The 22,531-nt window shown below is 44.5% G+C and overlaps 2 protein-coding genes across 4 annotated transcripts; both read left to right on the forward strand.

Moving 5' to 3' along the window:
• Window positions 1-63: 63 nt before the first annotated feature.
• On the forward strand, window positions 64-2,650 carry LOC108620746 (organic cation transporter-like protein). Its single transcript, XM_018017677.2, has 6 exons — window positions 64-434; window positions 489-675; window positions 730-988; window positions 1,050-1,467; window positions 1,525-2,031; window positions 2,091-2,650. The coding sequence occupies exons 1-6, from the start codon at window positions 256-258 to the stop codon at window positions 2,191-2,193; spliced, it is 1,653 nt and encodes a 550-aa protein (XP_017873166.1). The 5' UTR covers window positions 64-255; the 3' UTR covers window positions 2,194-2,650.
• A 610-nt stretch (window positions 2,651-3,260) lies between these two features.
• On the forward strand, window positions 3,261-7,154 carry LOC108620747 (organic cation transporter protein). 3 transcript variants are annotated; one of them, XM_089467639.1, is made up of 7 exons: window positions 3,287-3,865; window positions 3,930-4,293; window positions 4,386-4,603; window positions 4,669-5,063; window positions 5,118-5,526; window positions 5,600-5,838; window positions 6,202-6,905. In XM_089467639.1, exons 3-7 carry the CDS (start codon window positions 4,458-4,460, stop codon window positions 6,633-6,635), a joined length of 1,623 nt encoding a protein of 540 aa, XP_089323765.1. In that variant the 5' UTR covers window positions 3,287-3,865; window positions 3,930-4,293; window positions 4,386-4,457; the 3' UTR covers window positions 6,636-6,905. The 3 variants fall into 3 exon arrangements, with proteins under 3 accessions (XP_089323768.1, XP_089323765.1, XP_017873167.1); XM_018017678.2 differs by having other exon boundaries at window positions 3,930-4,603; XM_089467642.1 differs by lacking the exon at window positions 5,600-5,838 and having other exon boundaries at window positions 3,261-3,865; window positions 3,930-4,603; window positions 6,202-7,154.
• Window positions 7,155-22,531: the final 15,377 nt, after the last annotated feature.

Consider the following 22,531-nt stretch of genomic DNA (forward strand, 5'->3'; position numbering starts at 1 on the left):
CAATGCTTATTGGCGATGTAATGTGACTTGGGAAATGAGTGGAATGGAAAAATATGTTTTATGATGCCCTAGAAAATATTGTAACTGCCTGAGTCCCATCCCATGGATATGAAAGCAGTTGACGCTGTGTTGCCAAAGTGGGTCAGCTGTTTTTATTAGTGTAAAACATGTGCCACAGTGATAGCTCGCTTGTAATTTTACGGCGCTGATTGAGTGTTTAAGCGGCAACTCTCGGCGCATTTGGTCAGTCCATAAATGAAACTTGTAAGTAGATGTCCGGCCAATGCGAACATGGACTTCAGCCGCGTACTAGAGAATTGTGGAGCATTCGGGCGCTTTCAGCATGTGATCCTGCTGCTCTATGGCTATACGAACATACTCAGCTCGCTGCACTACTTTTCGCAAACTCTGATCACATTCACTCCGGAGCACTGGTAAGGCGAAGAGATTCGGTTCGCGAGCCGTATTTAATAGTGCGCTTGGTTTAGGTGCTACCATGACGATCTTAAGAATCTGAACTCCTCAGATCTTCGCCAGATATACGCGAACGTGTCTCACAAGTCCTGCACCCTGCTGGAGGCAGTGGTCAATGGCACTGGCGTCGCAGCGAGCAGTGGACACTGCCAGAACTGGATATTCATGCGAGAGCAGGGCTACGAGAGCATCACCACTGAGGTGAGTAGAACTTCTCGCTCAAGACTCTACGAAATTGGCTAATATTCATTGCAGCTGAAATGGGTCTGTGACAAGTCGCATCACTCGGCCGTGGGACAGTCCTTCTTCTTCATTGGCTCCGTTGTGGGCACTGTGATATTCGGAAATCTGTCGGATCGCATTGGACGTCTGCCGGCGCTACTGCTGGCCACATTAGCCGGAGCATCGGGAGACTTTCTCACCTCGTTCGTCTATGGCTTTCCACTGTTTGCGTTCTCCCGCTTTGTCTCCGGACTCTCCACCGACACCATGTACTATCTGATGTACATTTTGGGTGAGTATCTCGACTACAGTCTTGTATGACAGTATACGAACATACGGTTACATGTGGTCAGTATTCGAGTACCTCAGTCCCAAGCGCCGCACCTTTGGACTGAACATCATCCTCGCCTTCTTCTACTGCTTCGGCCTGATGACCTCCCCCTGGCTGGCCATCTGGATAGGCAATTGGCGGCATTACTTGTGGCTGGCTTCGCTGCCCGCTCTCGGAGTGCTCGCCTACCCGCTGCTCATCTGCGAGAGCGCCCAGTGGCTGCTCACAAAGAAGCGGTACGAGCGGGCCGTGCAGTGCCTGAAATGGGTAGCCAAGTTCAACGGGCGGCAGGTGGAGGACTCTGTGTTCGACGAGTTCGTCAAGTACTATCGCGAGAAGGGCAACGAGGAGCTCAAGCTGACCAGCGATGAGGACACCTTTATGGGCATGTTCAGAACACCGCACCTGAGACGCTGCACGCTCTCCCTGCTGCTGAAATCGTGAGTTCTAGCTGGTGAGCTCCTAGTGCCAGCTCTTGATGATGTGTTTCTATTCAGCGTCATCATTACACTCTCCTATGATGTGATCAACCGCAATATGGAGGGGCTGGGCACTTCGCCCTTCAAGCTGTTCTCCTACACCTCCATCAACTACCTGCCAGCGGGCTGGACCATTCTGCTGCTCCAAAACAACATCGGACGGAAGGGCATGGCCTGTGGCGCGCTGCTGGTGGGCGGCATCATAACCACAGTGACGGGCTTCCTCATTGCCTTCCTGGACCCGAAGGAAAATGCGCTCCTGCTGGCCGTCATGATTGGCCTGGGTCGCTACGGCGTGACGGTCTCCTACGATGCGGAAATCCAATACGCAGCCGAGATAATACCGACCAGCGTACGGGGGCGAGCTCTCTCCAACATACACGTCGTTGGCCTGGCCTCCAACTCGCTGGTCTTCTACGTGATCTACTTGGCCAAGTTCTATAAGCCCTTGCCATCCATATTCATAAGCTGTTTAATGTTCATCGGCGCTGGCCTCTGTCTAACTCTGCCAGAAACTCTGAACAGGTGCGCTGCTCACCTCTATACTAATTATTCACTTCAAATTACTATTTTCCGACTTACAGAAAGCTGCCGGAAAACCTGGCGGAGGCGGAAATTTTCGTCAAGCCTGGCCAGTGCTTTTCCCTGTGTCCCAAGCGAGAAAAAATCTCATCGACGACAATTTAATGTTCCTAAGTTGAAACTTGCTTTGCAGTCTTCAGGGCACACACATACTATGTATGTATTGTGTGCTGGCAGTCAATATGTGTAGTTTCATTGAATATCGGACCAGCCGCTCTTATATGATAAGTCTGAATATTAACTGCTTAAGATTATACAGATTATTTGTAAACAGTGCCGTGACTTAAACTTCCCATTATTTTGACATTTGTAAATCTTTAACCGTCTTTCAAATAATCGAGGAAGGCAACCGAAAATTAACTCCATATTTACTGTGAGTGACACCTGTTTAAATACGAATATTATTATATTGACACGAATGAACACTATCACGAAATCTTTTGGATGTATTTTAACAACTCAGTTGAACAAACACAAACATTAGAATAAGAATTTCGAGCCGGAACAGCAAAAAGCAGCCCGAAATAAATAACTAAGCAAAGTTCAATAATTTTTAAAATAACTGAAAAGTTCTTACTGCTGAAAAGTTCTTACTTTAACTAATACGAATCATCCGATTCCTATCGAAAGGATGCAGCCGTTCGTCTAAGATCTAGACGAGATTTGGGTATCACATTCCATTTCATTATATTGACTTTCAAAGTGACTTTCCAATAATGGGAATAGCGAACCTTTTGAGTTCATTTTTGTACTCATTCATGCAATTGAGATGAGTATATTGGTTTTTAAGAGTACAAAGGCGAGTCTGATACTGGTAAAGTTTTTCTTATTGATAGCCTGCACAAATCAGGTGAACGATATTTAACAACAAAATTACTTTATTGTTTGATTAGAGTTATATACATATATATACAAATTGGGCAAATCGGAAAAATTAGTGCCTGGAAATATTTAGAGACTGTCAGCGTGTGGACCGTGAATAGGTATCCTGCAGTCGGTAGGTTCCGACCTGATGATAAAAATGTATAGAAAAGCATTTACAATTATATTCATATATATATATTGCTATTATCAGATCAACAAATGAATGCCTGCATCTTATTTTTTGTTTGCAAACAGCTTGTTTACTCGGCCTTGACAGTTTGCAAATGAAAAGAATGCAGCGGGTGGGCGGCATTAAATTGTCGAGTCGACACCGAGCGATACGCACGCATAAATACTGTTAGCTATATAATAACTGTGAACGTATCGCATCGCATGCTAAATAATTTCGAGCTCGCCAATTTCAACGGACAAAATCTATATTTATCTATTTCAAACGAAACAGCGTCACATCCAATGCAATGCATTTGTTTTCGGCTGAGAGTCGGCCGGGTCCGGGTCTGGGTCTGGGTCCGGGTTCGGGTCCGTGCGCGACCATTCGACATTTCAAACTTGACTTCGGCGTGCTGCAGTTCGCGTTTCAAGTATTCTGATCGAATTATCAACGCAGCAGCTGTGGCGGCCTCTCCCGAGTGCGGGTTCAATTCGAACAGCCCTCAGCTGTTTTAGATGTGTTTCAGAAAATCTGTTTCTTATCGTCGATTTCTGTGCGAGAAGCAAAATACGATCCACGTAACCATTTCTTATTCAAGTGGCGATTCGATAAGTCGGCCCAGTCATACAAAGTTCCATACGTAACAAAGTTTGAATATTACCGAGCAGATAAACTTGATTTAACAAGTGTTATTACAGTCAGTTCCAATCGGATATGTGGCAGAGGAGTTCATAGCTTAAAGTAAGATATTAACAACTTTAAAAAATTATATTTTCTTGTTAAATTATCTCTGTTTTGTAATTAGCAAAAGATGAATATTTTGACTAGATGATGGAGTGTCATAATCAATGAAAATAATCTTGGGATTCTGTGTCTAAGTCAATTCAAACGTTTATCAACCCAAGTACAAAGCACGAAGTTCCAACTGCAACAATATCGTAGGTCAACAACCTTACGAATATGTGCAAAATTTCTATAGATAACAATTGAAGGCAAAGCAAATCCTCTGTGCCACACAGCTTAGTAAAATCAATCAGTAAAATTCAACTTAAATTATGGACTTTATTTATTTTTTCTTTATTTGCAAAGATGAGTCATGATACGACAAAGAGAAAGATAATTGACTGCACTAATTAAGGAATCTTGAGGCAAATTAAATTGAGTAAGATGTAAGGCATATTCCAAGAGTGTTGTGACACAGTGCGGCCGTTGGCTTACCAGGGATAAGTTCAGAGAATAAAGCTATTCATTCTGCTGGCAGAGTGCAGACAGAGGTACTTGAGGCAATAAGTGGGAGCGTGAATAGATTGCAGTGCACAGAGGCGATAGCACAATGCTCGAGGTGGACAAAATTCTGGAGAAGTGCGGCGACTTTGGGCGGCTGCAGTGGCTGATGCTGTTGCTATTCTCGCTGATCAACTTGCTCTCGTCCATGCACTACTACTCCCAGACGATCATCAGCATCGTGCCCAAGTATTGGTATGTGTATTGAATGCAAGCAAATAACGTGGCGTATACTCAATATTTAGCCCTCCCACGCTCAGGTGTGCAGATGACCCGACAGCACCGACACCAAGCGAGTCCAGCTGCCAGCCGCTGAGCACCAACGCGAGCCACCCTGCGACGTGCCACAGCTACCGCTATGAGCCGTACATGGGCTACCAGAGCTTCAGCAACGAAATGCACTGGATTTGCCAAAATGCATGGAAGCTGAGCCTGGGCCAGTCCATGTTCTTCGTGGGCTCCGTGGTGGGCACCCTGGGTTTGGGCTACCTCGCGGACAAAGTCGGTCGCTTGCCCATCCTGATCCTGGCCAACATCATCGGCATGCTGGGCAACCTGCTGACAATCCTCAGCAAGAACCTGGCGCTCTTCTGCGTCTTCCGATTCATCGCTGGACTCGCCACCGACGCCAACTTTCTGATGATGTACATTCTAGGTGAGTGGAAGGATTTGAGTGAAGAATGAAATACAACTCAATTGGATTTTGCAGTCATGGAGTACATGCGTCCATCCATGCGCACTCTGGGCCTGAGCATCTGCATCGGCGTCTTCTACTGCCTGGGCTCCATGGGCGTGCCCTGGATAGCCGTGCTCGTGGGCAACTGGCGCACCTTTCTACTTGTCACCGCGCTGCCGTTGGGCCTGGTGCCGCTCTTCTATTTCGTGGTGCCGGAGAGCGCCCAGTGGCTGATCTCGAAGCAGAAGTACGACAAGGCTGTGGCCTGTCTGAAGCGCGTGGCCAAGATCAATGGCCGCCAGATCGATGACAGCGTCTATGAGCAGTTCATCGAGGACTGCAAAATCAGCCAGAAAAACTTGCAGACGGGCAAGCAGAATATGCTGGGACTCTTCAAGACGCCCCGACTGCGCCGCAACACCTTCATACTGTTCTTTAAATCGTGAGTAGCCCGCTCTCGGCCCACTGCAGTCCCAATCTGATTTTATCTCGCGCTCGCCCTCGCCCTCGCCCAGCATGGTCATCACCCTGTGCTACGATGCCGTCTCTCGCAACGTCCAAGGCCTTGGCATTTCGCCATTTCTGATGTTCACACTGAGCGCCACCACAATTCTGCCCGCCTGCCTGCTGATCATTGCTCTGCAAGATCGCATCGGACGCAAGGCAATGACTTCCATCACACTGCTCCTCAGTGGCATTTTCATCTCGGTAACGGGCATTGTTCTCTTCGCCGCAGGCACAGCCAGCAACCAGAGTAAGTCGAGGCAAGGCTTTAATGCTGGCAAACCAGTTCCCAAAAAATATTTGTTTCTTTGCCTTTTCTTATTATTTACTTAACTATGTATTATTTACTTAACTCTTAGTTGAGTTTTTACTTAAACTCTGCTAAAGCTTTAATAACTTTTAGTTAGTAATTTTCACTGCACGACATATGTTGAGTTTCTGCCTCTTAATTATTAGATATTTAAATATGTCTAACTAATTATTCTACATACTTCATTTCTCACTTCATCTTACTTCCACTGTATCATCTCATCCACCACTTTACTTCACTTTCTCCCACTCTCACATCTTACTTCCACTGCATCATCTCATCTCCACTTTCTCATCCCAACAGCAACCACTGTGCTGGTGACGCTCTCGGTGATTGGGCGCTTTGGAGTCACGGTGGCCTACAACTCGGGCGCCCAGTACGCCACGGAGCTGATTCCGACGTGTGTGCGGGGCCAGGGCGTGGGCGCGGTGCATGTCATGGGCTATGCCTTCACATTCCTCAGTGTGTACATATTGGATACGCGTTCGGTGTTCTCGCCGCTGCCGGAAATCATCCTCGGCGTGATCTCGTTCCTGGGCGCTTGCCTGACGCTGCTGCTGCCGGAGACACTGAATCGCACGCTGCCGGCCAGCCTGGAGGACGCCGAGCAGTTTGGCATGAACGATCACTGGTACACGTTCAGCTGCTTCGAGAAGCGCTCGCAGTCGGTGGCCAAGCTGGCGGCGCCGCGGGGCACGTCGCTGTCCATTTCCACCGACTCGTCGGTCTATTTCTAGGGCAGAGCGTAAGCGTATGTCAGGCATTAGCATACTTTTAGGCTTTAGCTTATTGTGGTAAATTTAGTATTTTAAGTCAGAGCTCGGGTGCAGAAACAATTGAAAGTCATCTTCATTGCTTAAGCATAATGTTTTGTACAAATACATTTAAGTATAATATCGAAAATAGATATAGATTTGTAAGTTTTATATAAAGCCTCGCAATTACAATTTGGAAGTTATTAAGTGATAATTCAGTTCACAATAATCAGATAAAATTTCGATATGCTAGTTTTTCTTTTAATTATTTTTAGTCTTGAGTGTGATCCCTTCTCCAGACTCCTGCATTCCGAATGGTGTCATATTAATAGAAGATCAGTAGAAGGAGAAGCCGGCATAAGGGGAAGAAGAGTTTTAATATTACAAAACTAGTAATTCATGTTGTTTTTCTCCTGTTAACTAGCGCGAATTCCACATATCCTGATTATGCATTAGTGTATAAATCTCTATTTCTATCTATATAAAAGCTGCATAAAGTTATTCGCTAAGTATCTGCTAACAATTGCATCCCAATCCCAGCACATTCAGAAACTCAGTTTGAGCTTTAAACTAGAAAAGCTTTTAATGTTAGTCGGGCACCACGACTGAGTAACATTGTTGGGCACTGTTAAGAAAGCTTTGGGTGCTGACATCAGCTAATAAGAATATGTTAATTCAGAAGAGACTGCTGTTAAGAGCTTTGCACTGATGCTGTTGTCATGGGGCACACACACATACATAACTATGTATGTACATGTCAACTTGTAACTAAATAAACTAAAGAAACTGCACAGCATTGCTCGGCTGCAACAGATATTCGTAAGATTACAATTGACTTGATTTATTCGAGTCTTAGCTAAGAGCACTGACAGTCAAATTTTGATGTCATTTTCTGCTTAACAGTGCTGAAATGCTATAACGAAACTTCTCGATGCCAACCGATTTACGTTTTATGTCTGCAGCAGTTGCTGAGAAATTTGATTTTGACTCTGGCGAATCTTTGGGAGATTGTGAAGTTGCGAAATTTGATTAGGCAATTTGGTTATCTACGTCCGCAGTTGCCGTACAACATAAATTCGTGCTTAAATACTTGCAGTTAACAGCCAGCTGCCGCGCCCCCTGCTCGAAGTGGTGGGCGGCGGCGGCTGTTGCTGTTGTCTTGGGCAGCGACGCGTTTACCTAAAGTTTTCCATTGACTTTGCAAATTTATGCAATTATGCAAAAGTTTTTAATGAGTTCTAAATAAAGTTAAAATTTCGTTGACGGCAGCGGTTAGCTGGTGTAAACTACACCAGGCGACCAAATGAAACTTTTGTCCCAGCCAAACAAAAACTTTGCCCGCCAATTGTTTGAAGACCCATTCAGCTCTGGAGTCGCAGTCTCAGCTTAGCGCTTTGGTAATCACTGTAACGACAGCCCCGTCATGGTCAAAAATTACGAATTGCAAATGCAAATTGCCTAACTTGCTGCACTTTAAGCAGCTTAAGCACGTCCACGCCCACGCCCACGCCCTCGCGCACGCCCACGTCCCATCAAGGACGCGCTCATCTCGGCGATGATGGGCAATGTCAAGTGCTCGAGCGACAAGCAGCAGGAGGCACTGTGTGAACTCATTTTGAGACGTTTGTCTGGCAGTGCCTTCATTACGTAATCCTAGCTGGGCTATGCACAAATAAAGTTCATGGCCATGGTCAATACGAGTGCGGCTCACTTGGCAATTGGCCGTAGGCCATAAGCATTGCGGTGCTCGGAGCTCGGAACTCGGCTCTTATTATGCATGCGCTTCCGCTCGATTTATGCGCCGGCATCTCTGAGGGCGACACTCAGGCAGCGCCAAGGGAACTTTATCAAACAAACATAAACATGGCTAAGAAGCAGCAGCAGCACCTGGACAGGAATGGAATGGAACGGGATGTGCTGCGTGTGGCCACAAAATCCGTGTGATTAAAGACGCCCACGTAAAAGGTTTGTTAATGCTCATTTGTAAAATGTTTGAATGCGAATTTTAATGAGCGACAGGAAACATGCCACAGACGCCGACAGTCGAGCGGTGTGGGCGTGGCCGCAATCAGCTTACAATGCCTAGAACATGTCTGTGCCTGTCGCGAGTGCGCGAGTGTGCGAGTGTGTGTGTGTGTGTGTGCTCACATTTAAATAATGATGTGCAATTTATAGCCCTACCAAATGGGTGATCACAGCCCAGTGTTATGCCTCGAGTGCTTATGTAGGTGATTAATAAGGCTGTGGCCGCTTAAGGAGCTTCAACTAAATCAGCTAATTAACTCATTTGCACTAAAAATTTAAGCCGACCCAGGGGGCGTGTTTCCCATTTTGCTACCGTTTGCCCGATGACCCGCATGTGTCAACCGGCTGTCGCCTAGGCTGCAGGAATCTGGCAGGCGTCTCGGCTGCGCGCTCGTGCGTCTCGTCCAGTGGAATGATACACGGCACGGCACTTCGGCTCCATGGCAAATGAAGTGTCCAGCGGTGAATCTAATACACATACATACATACATACGCATACACACTGTATTCAATGCATAGCCGGACTGGAGTTGATTAGCATTTGAGGCTTTGGCATTATTTGTGTGCAGGATTTCTTGGACTGCTTGGCTCTGAGACGGCTTAGCCAAATAAATCACAAAAGAGGCCAACAATGCGAGCCAACAAACCGACAAACTATGGCCCATCCGACTTGGTCAATATATATTTTCGACTGCCAGCAGCAGTTTGATTGAGCCCCGAATGTTTATCCTGCTGTTAGTTAAGCTGTAAATACATGACTAGTCCTGTACGTAAATAGATAATTTGATACGTTGCCTCAGACAAAGCAAACAAACAATGCCATCTGTCCAGCTGACCGAGGTCCACTGCCGGCTATTCATATACTGCTGCATAAGCATTATAAGCCAAAGTCTCTACTAGCCTCAGGCAATCACTCACTATGTGTGTGTGTGTGTGTGTCTGGGCTTTCGTTTAATAGCCTCACTCTGGGGAGTGACTCGGAGTCTGTTTCTAATTGTAGTTTGATTTTTATGCGTATCGAATGAACAAAAGTTCTACGATTTGATCCAGCCCCGCCCAGTCCCGCTCAGCCCGCCTGAGCTCTGAAATCCGGGCCGAACAAAGCAGAGCCGTAAAGGGCTCCTGCTGCTCCTGCTGTCCAATGAAACCTAATAGCGAATTGAGAACGTGCTCCAATGCCAAAGAGCTTTGTTGGACTCAACACGGCGCAGGCATCGGCTAATTGCGACCCTTTTGCTTATCAGTCACCCCAGCCCGGCGGCTCCTCAAAGCCCTATTGGCCCATAAAAAGCAGCAAGCATAAGCCACGCTACAAAGGCAAATGGCAAACAAAAGGAAAAGAAAAGGACTCTCTGAACCAATTTGACTTTTGTGCAGCTTTATTTAAAAATAAATTTGCATTCAGTTTGTCACTTGGTGAGAAATTTGAAATACCAATTCAGCATTTGTTTGTGCTGTTAAATTGTATATATGTACATATTTGTATTGCTTATATATATTTATATCTATATGTATTTATATTGTTTATGCAACTTTGTAGTCCCTTCTCCCTTGCCCAACTGAAATGCAGTCAGCTCAGCAGACTCTACTCCTATTTCAGCTCCACTGCCGTACAGGGTATCTCATAGTCCACAACTTATGGCACATGCATTGCTATTTGTTTATATTATCGTTTCTGTGTTCTGTGTCACACGCTCTCAACTTTAATTTATACAAAGTTTTTTCTGCTGACAATCGCCGTGCTTCGCTCTGCGCTTAATTCAATTAACGCGTGGGCTGGTGGGCGTGGCTGAACAGAGATAGCGCAGGCAAGTTGAATTTGTTTTCTTTTTTGTTTCTTAATTCATGCCAGCAATAACAGGAGCCAGCGCAGCTTGAATATTTATAAAACATTTTAATACTTTATTTGCGCTGCGTCTGTTTATGTTTTTTCCATTTAGTCGAAATGTCTGGCTGATCTGTGTATGGGAGTCATGCACTGTCAACATTGCATCCACGGGCTGTATTTATGTGGGCGTGACTGCCAGAAACCGAAAGTTAAAGCGCGTCAATGCCGGAGCTGCTGCCCTTTAAGAATAATTAATTGAATGAGGTAAATATTAATGTAAAAATGGAGCTCTTCCGTTATCGGGGGCCGGGATGCCGTAAAAGGGTTGCCCGTTTAATATTTGATGCGAATAATATTATTTTTAAGCCTCTTTCGGTTCGCCCTTGCCCGGACGTTGAGTGCCTGACGAGCCCGCTGCAGATCGAGCACAATCTGAGTCGCATGGAAAACAAATGATGCGCATCGATAGAGAAACTTGATTACAAGTGACTTAGAGCAGGGGCTGTCGGTGGCGGCAGCAGCTGCTCAATGGATGAGACTGCGCCTCGCATGTGCAACAGGACGTGATGGCAGCTATTTTTCCATTTTCCGATGCGATGCAATGCAAACTTATGAACATGTTTACGGCAATGTTCATATTTCACTTAAGTACATTTTGCTGTTGTTGCTGCCATTGCCAGGCGCTGCAAATTGAAGTCTTAAATTTGCATGCACTGCGCTTCACAATGAATAAATCACGCTCACATATCCCGCATACTCCCTCTGCCAAGAAATCGATGTGGCCGGGGCTGGCGCACTAACTTATTCATCCCCTGAATAAATAGCCTCTAGCTACATTCTGCTTATTATGATGGCATGTGCACACTCACACACACATACGTACATTGTGTATGTAATATTCCTATATGTATGCATACGTCGAGTGCGCCGCCATCAAATTATTTCCGAAGCAGGAATGTTGCGGAAGCAGAAGCTACAGCAGGGCGGACCTTGGCTTCGCTTGCTTTCTTCATTTTTCCTTTGGCTACTGTTGGCGCTCAATAAAATTTCAATCGCTTTATATAAATTGCAAATTACATTAAACAGATTATCGCTCCACGACTGGCAGTCGGCCACAAGGCCTGCAGGCATCCTGCGGGCCCTTCCGCTCTCACGCTCATCTTGTTGACACAGGAGCTGTTAATTATTTGTGACTTGAGAGTCTGATATGTGCAGCAGCAGGAGCAGCAGCAGCAGCAGGAGGAGCAGCAGCAATCTGTTTATGTTAATAAAACATACGACTCATTGGCTATGCACATAAATATATAAATGGAAATCGGGCAACAATCAAAAGAGGAATCCTTTTAAAGATTCCAGAATGGCCGGAAGCAGCTTTAATGACACCTCTTGGCATATTTATGCTCCGCTCTTATTTATTGTTTTATGTCTTCTCGCAGCCTTCGTAAGAGGTTTTTAGCTGCTCTCCACTCGACCAGATAAATGCTCGGGTTAGTGGAAAGGTCTCTCCGGGATACCCTTTTTATGCGCCACACCCTATATGCGGGCGTGCTGAGGGTATATCTAACTCTGCCATGCGTATGCAACAAGCTGAGCCAACGATAACAGCTATCGATTGATATCATTTTATGTTCGACTAAAACTCATACAACATTCTATGTTTACGCTGGTAATCTACGACCCCAGCTCTGTGCCGGAGTATACAGGGTATCAATGGCAGTCTAGACTGGAGTGTATTGACTCGTTATTCGACAAATATGTGTGTTTACTTGGCTGTATTTGAAATATGTCCCCACTCAGCTGTCCTTTCAGAAGTCGTTTGCTTTGTGTTGACGCGAGCGTCTCTGCCACACGGGTAGGCTTTTCCCTTTTTCTCTGTGCTGCGTTAACTGGGCTCAGTGACGCATGCCTTCCCTTTCGCAATATTCGATTCTTGTCATTCATGCGCGCATGTGAGCAGAGCTCTGTCTGGGTATGTCAATACAGAGTATTTCATTCATAATTAGGGCTGCTTTTTCAGAGTATCTTTCTGGCATAATTGACTTTGACTATGGGCTGTGCATGTGAATGGGGCATTGATTCGTTATTTACTCTGAAATGCGATGCTTTGTCTCTATTCTCTCATGTTTCAGGCAATTCATATTTGGCCAGAGCCATTTGGCCCCATTTATTGTCCCTCTGTTTCGTTTGGTGTTCGACTCGCAGTTTGTATCTGATTTTGTTTTTCTCTTCTTTCATTCAGGTGCCCACTCAAAGTCGCCGTGGCCCATTTCGGTCCCCCAACAGCCATCAGCAAAACGTTGAGCAGCAATCGGCTTATTTATTTATATATATACCTGAAAAGCAGCCAAAGGCAAAGCTGTAAAAAAGGCTTGCTGACCCACTCCGTTTATTTTTATTCCGTTGTGTTTATTATTGACAAACTTAACTCTTTGGGCCGCTATTGTTCTATTGGACAGCTGAAATGAAGATAAATATCTCGGCGAGTGCTTAATTTACTTAGCTGGAATGAAGCAAAAATCCGAAACTTTTCACACAGCGACAACTTTCATCATTATGCTCTGAGGTCGTGGCAGCTGCTGGCGCAGTGCTCGGGGCACGTCCTGCCGACAAATGCAATTAGCTCAATTGTCATTTGAACAGCTAGGCGCTGGGCGTGTCTGGGCAAAACATTGTCACTTCATAAAGTTACAAACGGACGCAACTTTTTCGGCAGAGCGCGCCGCGACAAATGTGAAGAGGAATGCGGAATGAGCCAGGCGGCGCTGAATCAATTTTCCGAATTATGCTGCAAGAGCCAAAGGCAACACTAATGGACGATTAATATTGATTGTGTATGCCCAGCAGATATTAAAAAAAAAATAAATAAATAAAGAAAAGAAGAGGCAAATATGTCATAATCCCATTTGGTCTGGGCCCTATTAATCCTGCGCATATTTTAATTACATTTTGAGGTCGACCGCAAATGGGCTATTAATTGAAAAGTCCCGCCTTATTGACAGTCCTGACCGACTTGTCGACTAATCGCATTAGGCTTCCATTTGCATACGGCTCCAATGAAGCGCTCCACGAATTATACAAATTATAATATAATTCCATTACATTTCAACTTCAGCGCAGCCCAGATGAGTTGGGCGGCTGGCAGATGTGTTGCTTCTTTTTTTTAGCATAGCAAAAAGCTGCACAGCAACCGTGCAAGTCCTTACGAATCATTTGAATAGCGGACTGAGAGACATAAATCTATAAATAGAGCCGGGCTGGCATAATTTTGTAATTTTGTAAATAAAACTTGAGCGCGCTCAGCTCAGCTCAACACGAGCACAGCGTGTTAAGGCCTATGTATGTGTGCCTAGGAGGACACTTTCTTGTGGCTCTGTGCCATAGAGACATAAATACCAATTACGGGCAAAGCTATTAACAAGAAGTGTAATTATGTGATTTATGTTGAACAAGGCTGAGACGAAACTTTTAACTAAATTAACTCGTGTTGAGGAATGATACAAGCAATACAAATATTTATATATTTACATACTTACATATTTACATATTTATATTTAGCTTTCTCTTTTGCCACGCAGATTTGCAAACTCACTTCAGCTATCGAAAAATACTGCACATATTTAAGCATTCCTCATAAATACTCAAGGGTAACATATGCAGATGCACACGCTCTCTCTTTTCATTTTGTCCTTTGCAGTAGTCGCACACACACACTACAGTGCACTGTTGCACACATTGTGCTGGTCGTATGAGCGAACCATGTACCATTTATCAAATGTTGCTTTTGATATTGCGCACATCCTGCGGAAAATTAAGACACCGCCTGGCACGCTTCCTAAGCAATTTAAGTGTCCATTTTTTATGGTGCACACGAGAGTTGCATGAGTGCGTGCTCATGTGCACACACACACACGCACACCCACTCACACATGCTCATTTCAGGCTTGAACTGGTTATGTTTTATGAACTATAGCGAAAATATGCGAACAATTCATGCCACACACACACACACACACAGTGAGCAGATTCCTGTCCAGCTGCAGGAAGCTCTTCGACTAGTGCCCCAAAACGAGGCACGAGACTGTCACGTCTGTTGCCTGGCAACGGGCGCAGTTGCGGTTTCCTGGCAATAGCAGCCAATTAAATTGGCTTGTGGGGCCTTAAGCCGCAATAGCCGACAGCTGCAGATCGAATATCTTCACAGGCAACCTGGGCCATGCTAATGAGCAGCAGCTGCTCGGCTCCTGCTGCAGCCTGCCGCAGCCTGCTCATTTGCGCACTTGTCCGCCTGCGCCCAAATGCATTTCAATTACAGCACATTTAAGGCGCTTCGGGGCAACGCAGCTGACCACTCGGTCCGCTGCAGCCCCATGGATCCATTCATCAATGCGGGCCACTGGAGCTGCAGCTGCGGTCATAATGCGCCATCGATAATGGAGCGTCAGCAGTTCATTGTTAAGCCGCAGCAAGGCGGCTGGGCTCAGCCCAACAATGGGGCAAGGGAATAACGGGACAACGGGACAACGGTGCGTATGGAAATCGAGTGTATGGAACAGTTAATGGCATTCAATGAGCCTGTCCCACGCATGCAGTTTATCGACTGGCGCTGAGCACCTCGCTGAGCACCGGGTCCCGCAAATTCGCGCTCTACAGCTCAAAGTAGCAAAGTACATGCAATCGGCTCTCGTTCGCTTTGAGCACGAAAACATCATCTGGTCGACTTTTGTGTATTTTTATGCTTTTGTTGCTCTCGCTTTTGCTCCATTTTTTTTTTGGTGTCGCGCCTTTGTTGTGTGCGCGCATCCTTTGGGGCGACAGTGCATAATTTAAATTCCATTGTTGCTAGCCGAGCGTCGAGAGTCTGGAGTCTGGAGTCTGGAGTCTGGCATTTCGTGCTTAAATTACTTTGTGCTGCTAAGGCGCTTGCCAAGCAGCCAAAGCAGCAAACCAAACTGCCCCCAGGTCCTAGACAGCACTGCAAACAGGATAAAGGAGGACCAAATGTGGGCTAGTACTGCCGGCAGCCGAGCTCAAGGTGTGAGAGAAACATAATTTACCAAATTACAAAATTCGAATTCAAGTTTTGAGGCAATGAGAAAATGTCTAAGAAATTAAATTTTTAAAGAAAAAGAGACTGCTAGAGCATGTAGATAAGTCGATTTGACAGATATATATGGAATCTGGGACTAAATTATCAATATCAGAGCAAAAACACATCACAGCTGGAAGAGCTAAAAGCATTTCATTTCATTTAAGTGCCAGAGCCGATGGAATTGTGAATTTGGGTCGGAGACGGCTGCAGCTGGAATTAGTGGGAAAGGCTAAAAGCAATTCGCAAGCTGCAACAGATTGCTGAAAAGGTAACACTTGAAAAGGTAAACGAGCACAAGCAGAAGCACTTTAGGCATCACTTGGAGTGAAATGGCGTTTGGGTTTGGGATGCCGATGTGGATGCGGATGCGAGAGCTGTGTGTTTGTGGGTCACATTGGCATGCAATGCTCGTGCTGACGTTGAAATTTAATTTACACCTTTGCACGTACACAAACAACAGCAGAGCCGTGCTCTCTCGATGGGTCTGATCAGCAGCTGCTCCGCCCAGCCGCCCAGCCGCTCAGCTGCCTGCCCCGTGTTAGACTGGGCTGCAGCAACAACAACAACAACAAGAGAAGCAAACAAAAAGTTTTCTTTTGCAATTTAGCTTGCTGCCGTCGTCGATTGCTGTTGTTGTGCTATTGTTGTTGCTGCTGCCGCTGAAATTGGCGTTGTGGTACATGCGTCGGACGTGGCCGGGTTGTCGGTTAGTGCGGTTATATTTGACTTTTACTCGGCTCACTTTTGTGGTGCCGCTAATGCATGTCGATGCCAATAAGGCCGACCCACACTCCACACCCCACACTCCACGCACACCCACCTCCTGCCCTGCCGCCCGAGGCAGTGGCTCAGCCTGCAACAGCCAGCTACCTCGACGGCAGGCAGCTCCGGGCCGCCGCTGTTTATCTTACTGTTCACACCTGCAAAACTTCAGCGAGCATAAGTTTTTGTCTGTTTTATATGGCAGCTGGTGCCGTGCTGATGGTGCTGATGGTGCAGATGGGTCGCCGCCCACGCCGCCCTCTGCTTGGCAGGAGGCGTCCGCGATGCCTTTACAAATTCGTGTAAATTGAATTTATTGAGGCGTGCGTGTGCGCAGTTGATGACTTTGGTTGCCAAATTGGCTTCGAGGTATTTTCGTTTACGCGGCAATAAGCAATTTTTGACAGCTAACTGGCGAGCCACAATACGAGTGCCATCCCAACCCCAGCAGGCAGCCACCCAAGCACCCTTGACCCACTGCTGGCCATTAAGCAACAGTTGCAGCTGCTTTTCGTTTGCTGCATTAGCTTAATTTGCTGGCCAGCTGATGCTGCCGCTGCCTCTGCCGCTGCTGCTGCCTCTGCCGCTGCTGGACGAATGAAAAATGCTCTGCGTTAATAGAAGACAACTTGTTACACGAAGGCGTCTCGAGGCGCCCAAAGTTATGCTACAATATTTTTATGGAATGCCAAGAGACAGCGCCTGGGCAGGGCCTGGAAATAACTGTCGCCAGCAGATTGCATTGAATTTGGCACACGAAAAAAAAGAGGAAAGGAAAACTGAAAAAAAAAGAAATAGAAAGAAAAAGAGAAAGAGAAAGAGGCAAAGGCGAATGCGAATGCCGAAGGACACTACCAGGAAGGAAGTCATCTTTTATAATTCCAGCTTAGAGTTTTGGCAGCTTTTTCAGCTGCAGCAGCGACTTTTGCAAAAGTTCTTTCAAAACTAGCAACAGCGCTGGCCTTGTGACTTTTTGTTCGCAGCTCTGAGCAACTTGTTCAAATGCAGAATTGTGATTAACATAATCCCTGGAAGCGGGCGTGCGACAGCTGCACATGCAGAGAGAGAGAGAGAGAGAGAGAGAGGGAAAGGGAGAGGGAGAGCGGGAGCTGCAAAAGGTTATTTAAACATTTTAACAAGGGCCAAATGAATTGTAAGCACTTGTCGCCCCATTGCAGAACTTTGCGTTTTTGTTTATATGGGGCAAAAATTAAATTTCCTGTACCAAGACACGGAATAAAAGAGAAGAAGAAGAAAACAGAATTTAACGCGTAACGAGAGCTGCAAACCTGGAAACGTAGCAGTAATGAAGTTTTGCGCTCAATCAAGTTTAATAAGGCATTATGCCTTGGGCGAGAGCAAAAACTGTCAAAGTCAGCAGCAACAGCAGCAGCAGCAGCACCAGCAGCAGCAACACGGCGTCAAAGACCATGTCAACAAGGTGTAACCAAATGTCGCCGAGGCGGGGCACGCTTAGGCGAGCTGAGGCAAAGAACTAACGTTTGCAGCTGTGGAGCAGCTCGGAAGGTAGGCATTTCCGTCTACAAGTTTTTAGCAGGAAATGAGTGAAGTACCTGGCAGCTGAAAACACGCGAATCGTATAATTAAATACCATATCATAAAGTTCAATGAAGTTAACAGATAATGCTAAAGCCTTCAGTGTGCATTTATGTATGTATGTGAAACTAAGTCAACAATAACAAAGTTTACTTTAGTTTGCATAATATTATTTACATTGTATAATAATTATTCTAGAACTTTTTTATATGTAGAGCTCTTATAGGAATACAGAAAACACATTTTAATAATTAATAATAATTTTAATAATATATTATACTGTATATATAGAATTATTTTACTTTACTTTTATAACTTATATCATTTTTAATTATTTTTAATAATATTTTCATAAAATTTTATTTACTTTTTCCCCTATTTACCTACTTTTGTATTTTTATTTTATTCAATTTTTTTTTGTAATTATATATTATTTTTGTGTTTATTTTTTTAATGTAATTGCGCAAGAGCTAAAAGTTATATTTAAAAAAAAAAATCTTTCTTATTCTTGTTAAGCTTTAGTCAATCACTCTTAAAGTTATTCACTAAAATATGTAGATTCTGTGTGTAATTATAAGAAATTAGATGTTCCATAAGTAATTGTCAACAAGTACATTAATGCTTGCAGCGCTAACCCAAATGCTGTTAAAAGTTGCCTATGAAATGCAAGTATGTTAATTGCAGTTACCCCCGATCAAGCTCTGTTAGCGGCGAGCAGCCATTCGGAGCGCTGTTAACGCTAACATGAGCCTAACAGCAATCACTCTGCTCGAGCCGCAGCCAACAAGAATTGGGTGAGCAGCAGCTCGACTCTCACTGAGTGAGATTCAAGGTCGTTGCGTGACACATTTCTAGCTACGGCGCTTACATTGGCTGCTGCTGCGCCTCAGTTGGGCTCTGCCTGCTCTGTTAGAGCGTCGCGACGCTCCATTGTCCGGATGTGGGTGCGGTTGAGTGAGTTGCATTTTGAGCGGAATGCTGCCGTTTGAGCCTTTTACAATCGAGAGACTCTTGGCTGTGGCTGGGTGGTTGTTGTTGTAGTTGCTGCTCTTTGTTTTCTGTATTTTTCCTTTTTGGTAACTGCTGCTGCGTGGGCTATCCCTGTTGCCATTTTCTTTAGCAGGGGCCTATTTTGTTTTTGGCCTAGTCATTTGTATGTCCTTAAACCTATGCGCACACACACACACTGATGGCTACACGGACACACGCACACTTCTTGGGAGCGGCCGCCCACTCTATCATCAATGTGAATGGCGGCGCGCATGAAAAACATTTTTCATCAACATGAATTTCCCGTTAGACATTTGCTTTGTTTTTTGTGTCCCTTTTCCACTTTTTCCATCTTTTTTATATATACATATATATATTTTTTTTTGCAGGCATTTTTGAAACTTTTTGGCAGTCTTTATTATACTTATTATCGCTTCATACTTTGCCGACGCTTAAATTGAGCAGCACTTTGTGCTTTTGTCTTCTGTTTTCTGTTTTAAAGATGATATGATATGTAGGCGTCTGTGTTATTTGTGCGGCAGCTGGCAAAGTTTTAGAGAGCACTTCACCTAAATGACGGCAATTGATTGGATTATGTTTTCACCTGTTTATCTTATTATCAGCGTTGTCGCCGAACCCAGCCGAGGGACTAAGTCAACTCAACTCCCCTCTCACTCCCTCTCTGTCGCTTTCTGGCCCTCTCTAGGCAGCTCTTATGCATTGATCCCAAAGTATTGAAGGTTTAATTTCGCATTTTAAGTTTAAAAGCCATGCCAAATATTGGCAGGGTATTGCCCAGTCAAGTGTTCTCTCTCGGCTCTTTGGCTGCCTCCGCTCGGTCTGAACCGCAAATTAGCTTGTGGCGTTTTATTTGAGGTTGCGAATTTTCGGTCTTCACATCGAGAGCCCTTTTGAGAAGGGCTTGAGTGTAAATTTGGATAGAGGAGTCAGCATATTTTCGGTAATTAATTAATTAATGTGACACTTATTTATGCCGAACGTAAAAGCAGAAAGCAGAAGCTGGCCTTTGTTTGCATTCGCATTCAGAAATTGCTCTTCGTTGTTTGTGTCTAATTGCTGACTAATATTTGTATAATTTAGGATCTCTGGAAAACATTTTTCATTTATTAAAATTTTTCGTTTATTACTTGTTTATGTTGATGTTCGTCAACTTGGCTCGATGATTCAAAATAAAAACTTGTTGTAGCTGGACAAGTTTGTTTGGGCACTAACAACAGATGGCAAATGTCTTCTACTATAAGTTTCCATAATGGCCTTAGCTCAGCTATTTGTGTGCGTGTGTGTGTGTGTGTTTGTATCTATGGATACCAGGACTGCATCTGCCTGACTGCCTGCACTGTTATACATATAATCTTTATTGTATTATTTTAATTTATAAAACTAAGTTTGCTGAGAGAAGAATGCTACGGGGCAGAGCTACGGCAGGGCGGGGCAGGACGAGGCAAGTAACCGGAGTGGAAGTTCGGGTAAACTTTAAGAAGGGACCGGCTCCATTTACTCATTGCTCCTGCGAGATTGCAGTTTGTATTCAATCAAAAAGTTTCAATTTTGTTTCAGCGCTCATAAAATGCTCCTGCCGTACACATCGCCAGCCCCGCCTCCTGCTCCTGCTCCTGCTCCTGCTCGCCCATTGACCTCTTGACCGCCTTGCTTCTGGGGCATGGCTTCGCCTTGCGAAACTATGCTTAGCATCGCTTTAATGACGTTGCCTCCACCCAGAGTTGGCCCCTTTCCTGGCTCGACCGCTATTCGGTCAGGTCTAACTTTAATTTGGAAACTATTTGGCTGCTTCCACATTTTCTCTTTACTGTTTGTCTTCCCTTTTCTTCTGCTAATGTACATATATCTGTGTGCGTATGCGCATGTGTGTGTGAGTGGTGCACGCATTTGTGGCAAATGTTGCAAAGAATTTAATTTGTTTTGAATGCTGACTGACGGACAAGTGGACGGGCTGCTGCTGTTTGCGCTGCACTTACCAAACGTCAAACAAAATAACGTAAAATAAAGTCGAATTGAATAAACAATTTAAAGCAATAAATGAAATATATTCCGCTTGATGACCAGAGCAAAAATCAATTAACTCAAATGTAAACGAATTGAAAGGTATCAAATATTATGCTCAACTGCAAGATACCCTAACTGAAGATGACGAGGTGAGGCAGCAGAAGAGATTAATGTAAATTCTATGGCGATGAAGTGCTCTCTGTCCAAAAATACCGACTTGGTGTTTATACGACTTGAAGACCCTTTTTTACTTAACATGCAATAAAACAGACTCATAACTTAGAATATGAAGTCATGGAAATTAACCAATAGTTTTTATTTGCTCTCTTATCTCACTTGAGTCCCAATTACATCTCAGGTCTAGATCATCTTATAATTTAAACGTTGATCTGGATCATAAATGCAATTATATGTCTAGAAATTATTCGATAGCTAAAATTGTATTCAGTTTTGGTCTAAGAGGATTCTTAGCATTTGAAGACTATCCCAAGTTATAACAAGAATCTGAAACAAAAATTTAAAAATCGAACAAGGTAAAAATAGTTTTTATATCACGTTGATCCAAGACCAAGAAGTACTAGACTGTTTATTTTACAAAAATAAGTTAGTTAAACAATTTAAGGCTAACTCATCTTAAAAAACAGCAAAACAATAAACCCTATACAAGTGATTGCAAGGGTATAAAATCAGGATACGGTTTCACACACATACACACAACTACCGCTCAGAATGACCACGTATATACATACATATATCTATATCGGAAATTGAGAGCATATGAAGCTGTAGCCCCGTCACTGGCTCGTTATAAAGTGAATCGTAAAACGTAAATCAGCAGCCACTTCTACGTAGTAATTAAGGGTTTGTGACGAGGATGCACTTTACACAAATTATTGAGAGCAGTATGATGTGCGAATAGAGATGGAATGCCTTCTGACCTGTCAACTGCAATGCGCTAGGTATGCACAACAAAAGCTAACACTTAACATTTATTATTATTTTTTGTATGTATATTATGAAATGAATGGAAATCGCCCAACTTTTAAATAAACAGAGAAACATTAAAAACTGTGTAATTGGCAAAAGCTGCTTTCACTTTGCTGACGACGTCCCTGCACAAATGAAATCAACTTTACACATCTACGCATTGCGCATTTGCAAAATTAATAAATTCATTTAAGGCTCGGCACACGCTTTTGATTATGCAAAATGTGAAGAACTTCACCTGCCTCTGGGCACAGCGCTGCTAATTAGTTCAGGCAACAATGGAAATTGCAAATGCAAAGCGAATTTTCAGCTCGAAATTTGTTGCAAATTAAGAAATATTTGTTGCGCTCGCGCACGGCAGCCTACAGCGCTCCACTGGCCACAAATGCTCTCCCCATTGCCATTCATAGTTAATGAGCCGCACTGAACGTTTGCACATGAGCGCAGCAGCAGTAAATTTGGATTGCCTCTATAGGTATGTTAGGAGTGGGTGTGAAACACAAAGCAACAGGAGGAGTAGCAGCAGCAGGAGTATAAGCAGCAGCCGTAGCAGCAGCAGCAGGAGTAACAGCAGCAGCAGCAGGAGTAGCAGGAGTAGCACCAGCAGCAGCAGCA

This window comes from Drosophila arizonae, chromosome 2 (genome assembly GCF_054131065.1).
Source record: "Drosophila arizonae isolate 15081-1271.41 chromosome 2, UAZ_ARI_1.0, whole genome shotgun sequence".
Lineage (NCBI taxonomy): Eukaryota > Metazoa > Arthropoda > Insecta > Diptera > Drosophilidae > Drosophila > Drosophila arizonae.

Excerpts from the sequence above, each read along its gene's own strand:
- LOC108620746 (XM_018017677.2), top strand. The coding sequence starts at position 256 with ATGAAACTTGTAAGTAGATGTCCGGCCAATGCGAACATGGACTTCAGC. Across the intron at positions 989-1,049 it reads CTATCTGATGTACATTTTGG|TATTCGAGTACCTCAGTCCC; the intron begins GTGAGTATCTCG and ends ACATGTGGTCAG. Across the intron at positions 2,032-2,090 it reads CTGCCAGAAACTCTGAACAG|AAAGCTGCCGGAAAACCTGG; the intron begins GTGCGCTGCTCA and ends TCCGACTTACAG.
- LOC108620747 (XM_018017678.2), top strand. The coding sequence starts at position 4,458 with ATGCTCGAGGTGGACAAAATTCTGGAGAAGTGCGGCGACTTTGGGCGG. Across the intron at positions 5,064-5,117 it reads TCTGATGATGTACATTCTAG|TCATGGAGTACATGCGTCCA; the intron begins GTGAGTGGAAGG and ends TGGATTTTGCAG. Across the intron at positions 5,527-5,599 it reads TTCATACTGTTCTTTAAATC|CATGGTCATCACCCTGTGCT; the intron begins GTGAGTAGCCCG and ends GCCCTCGCCCAG.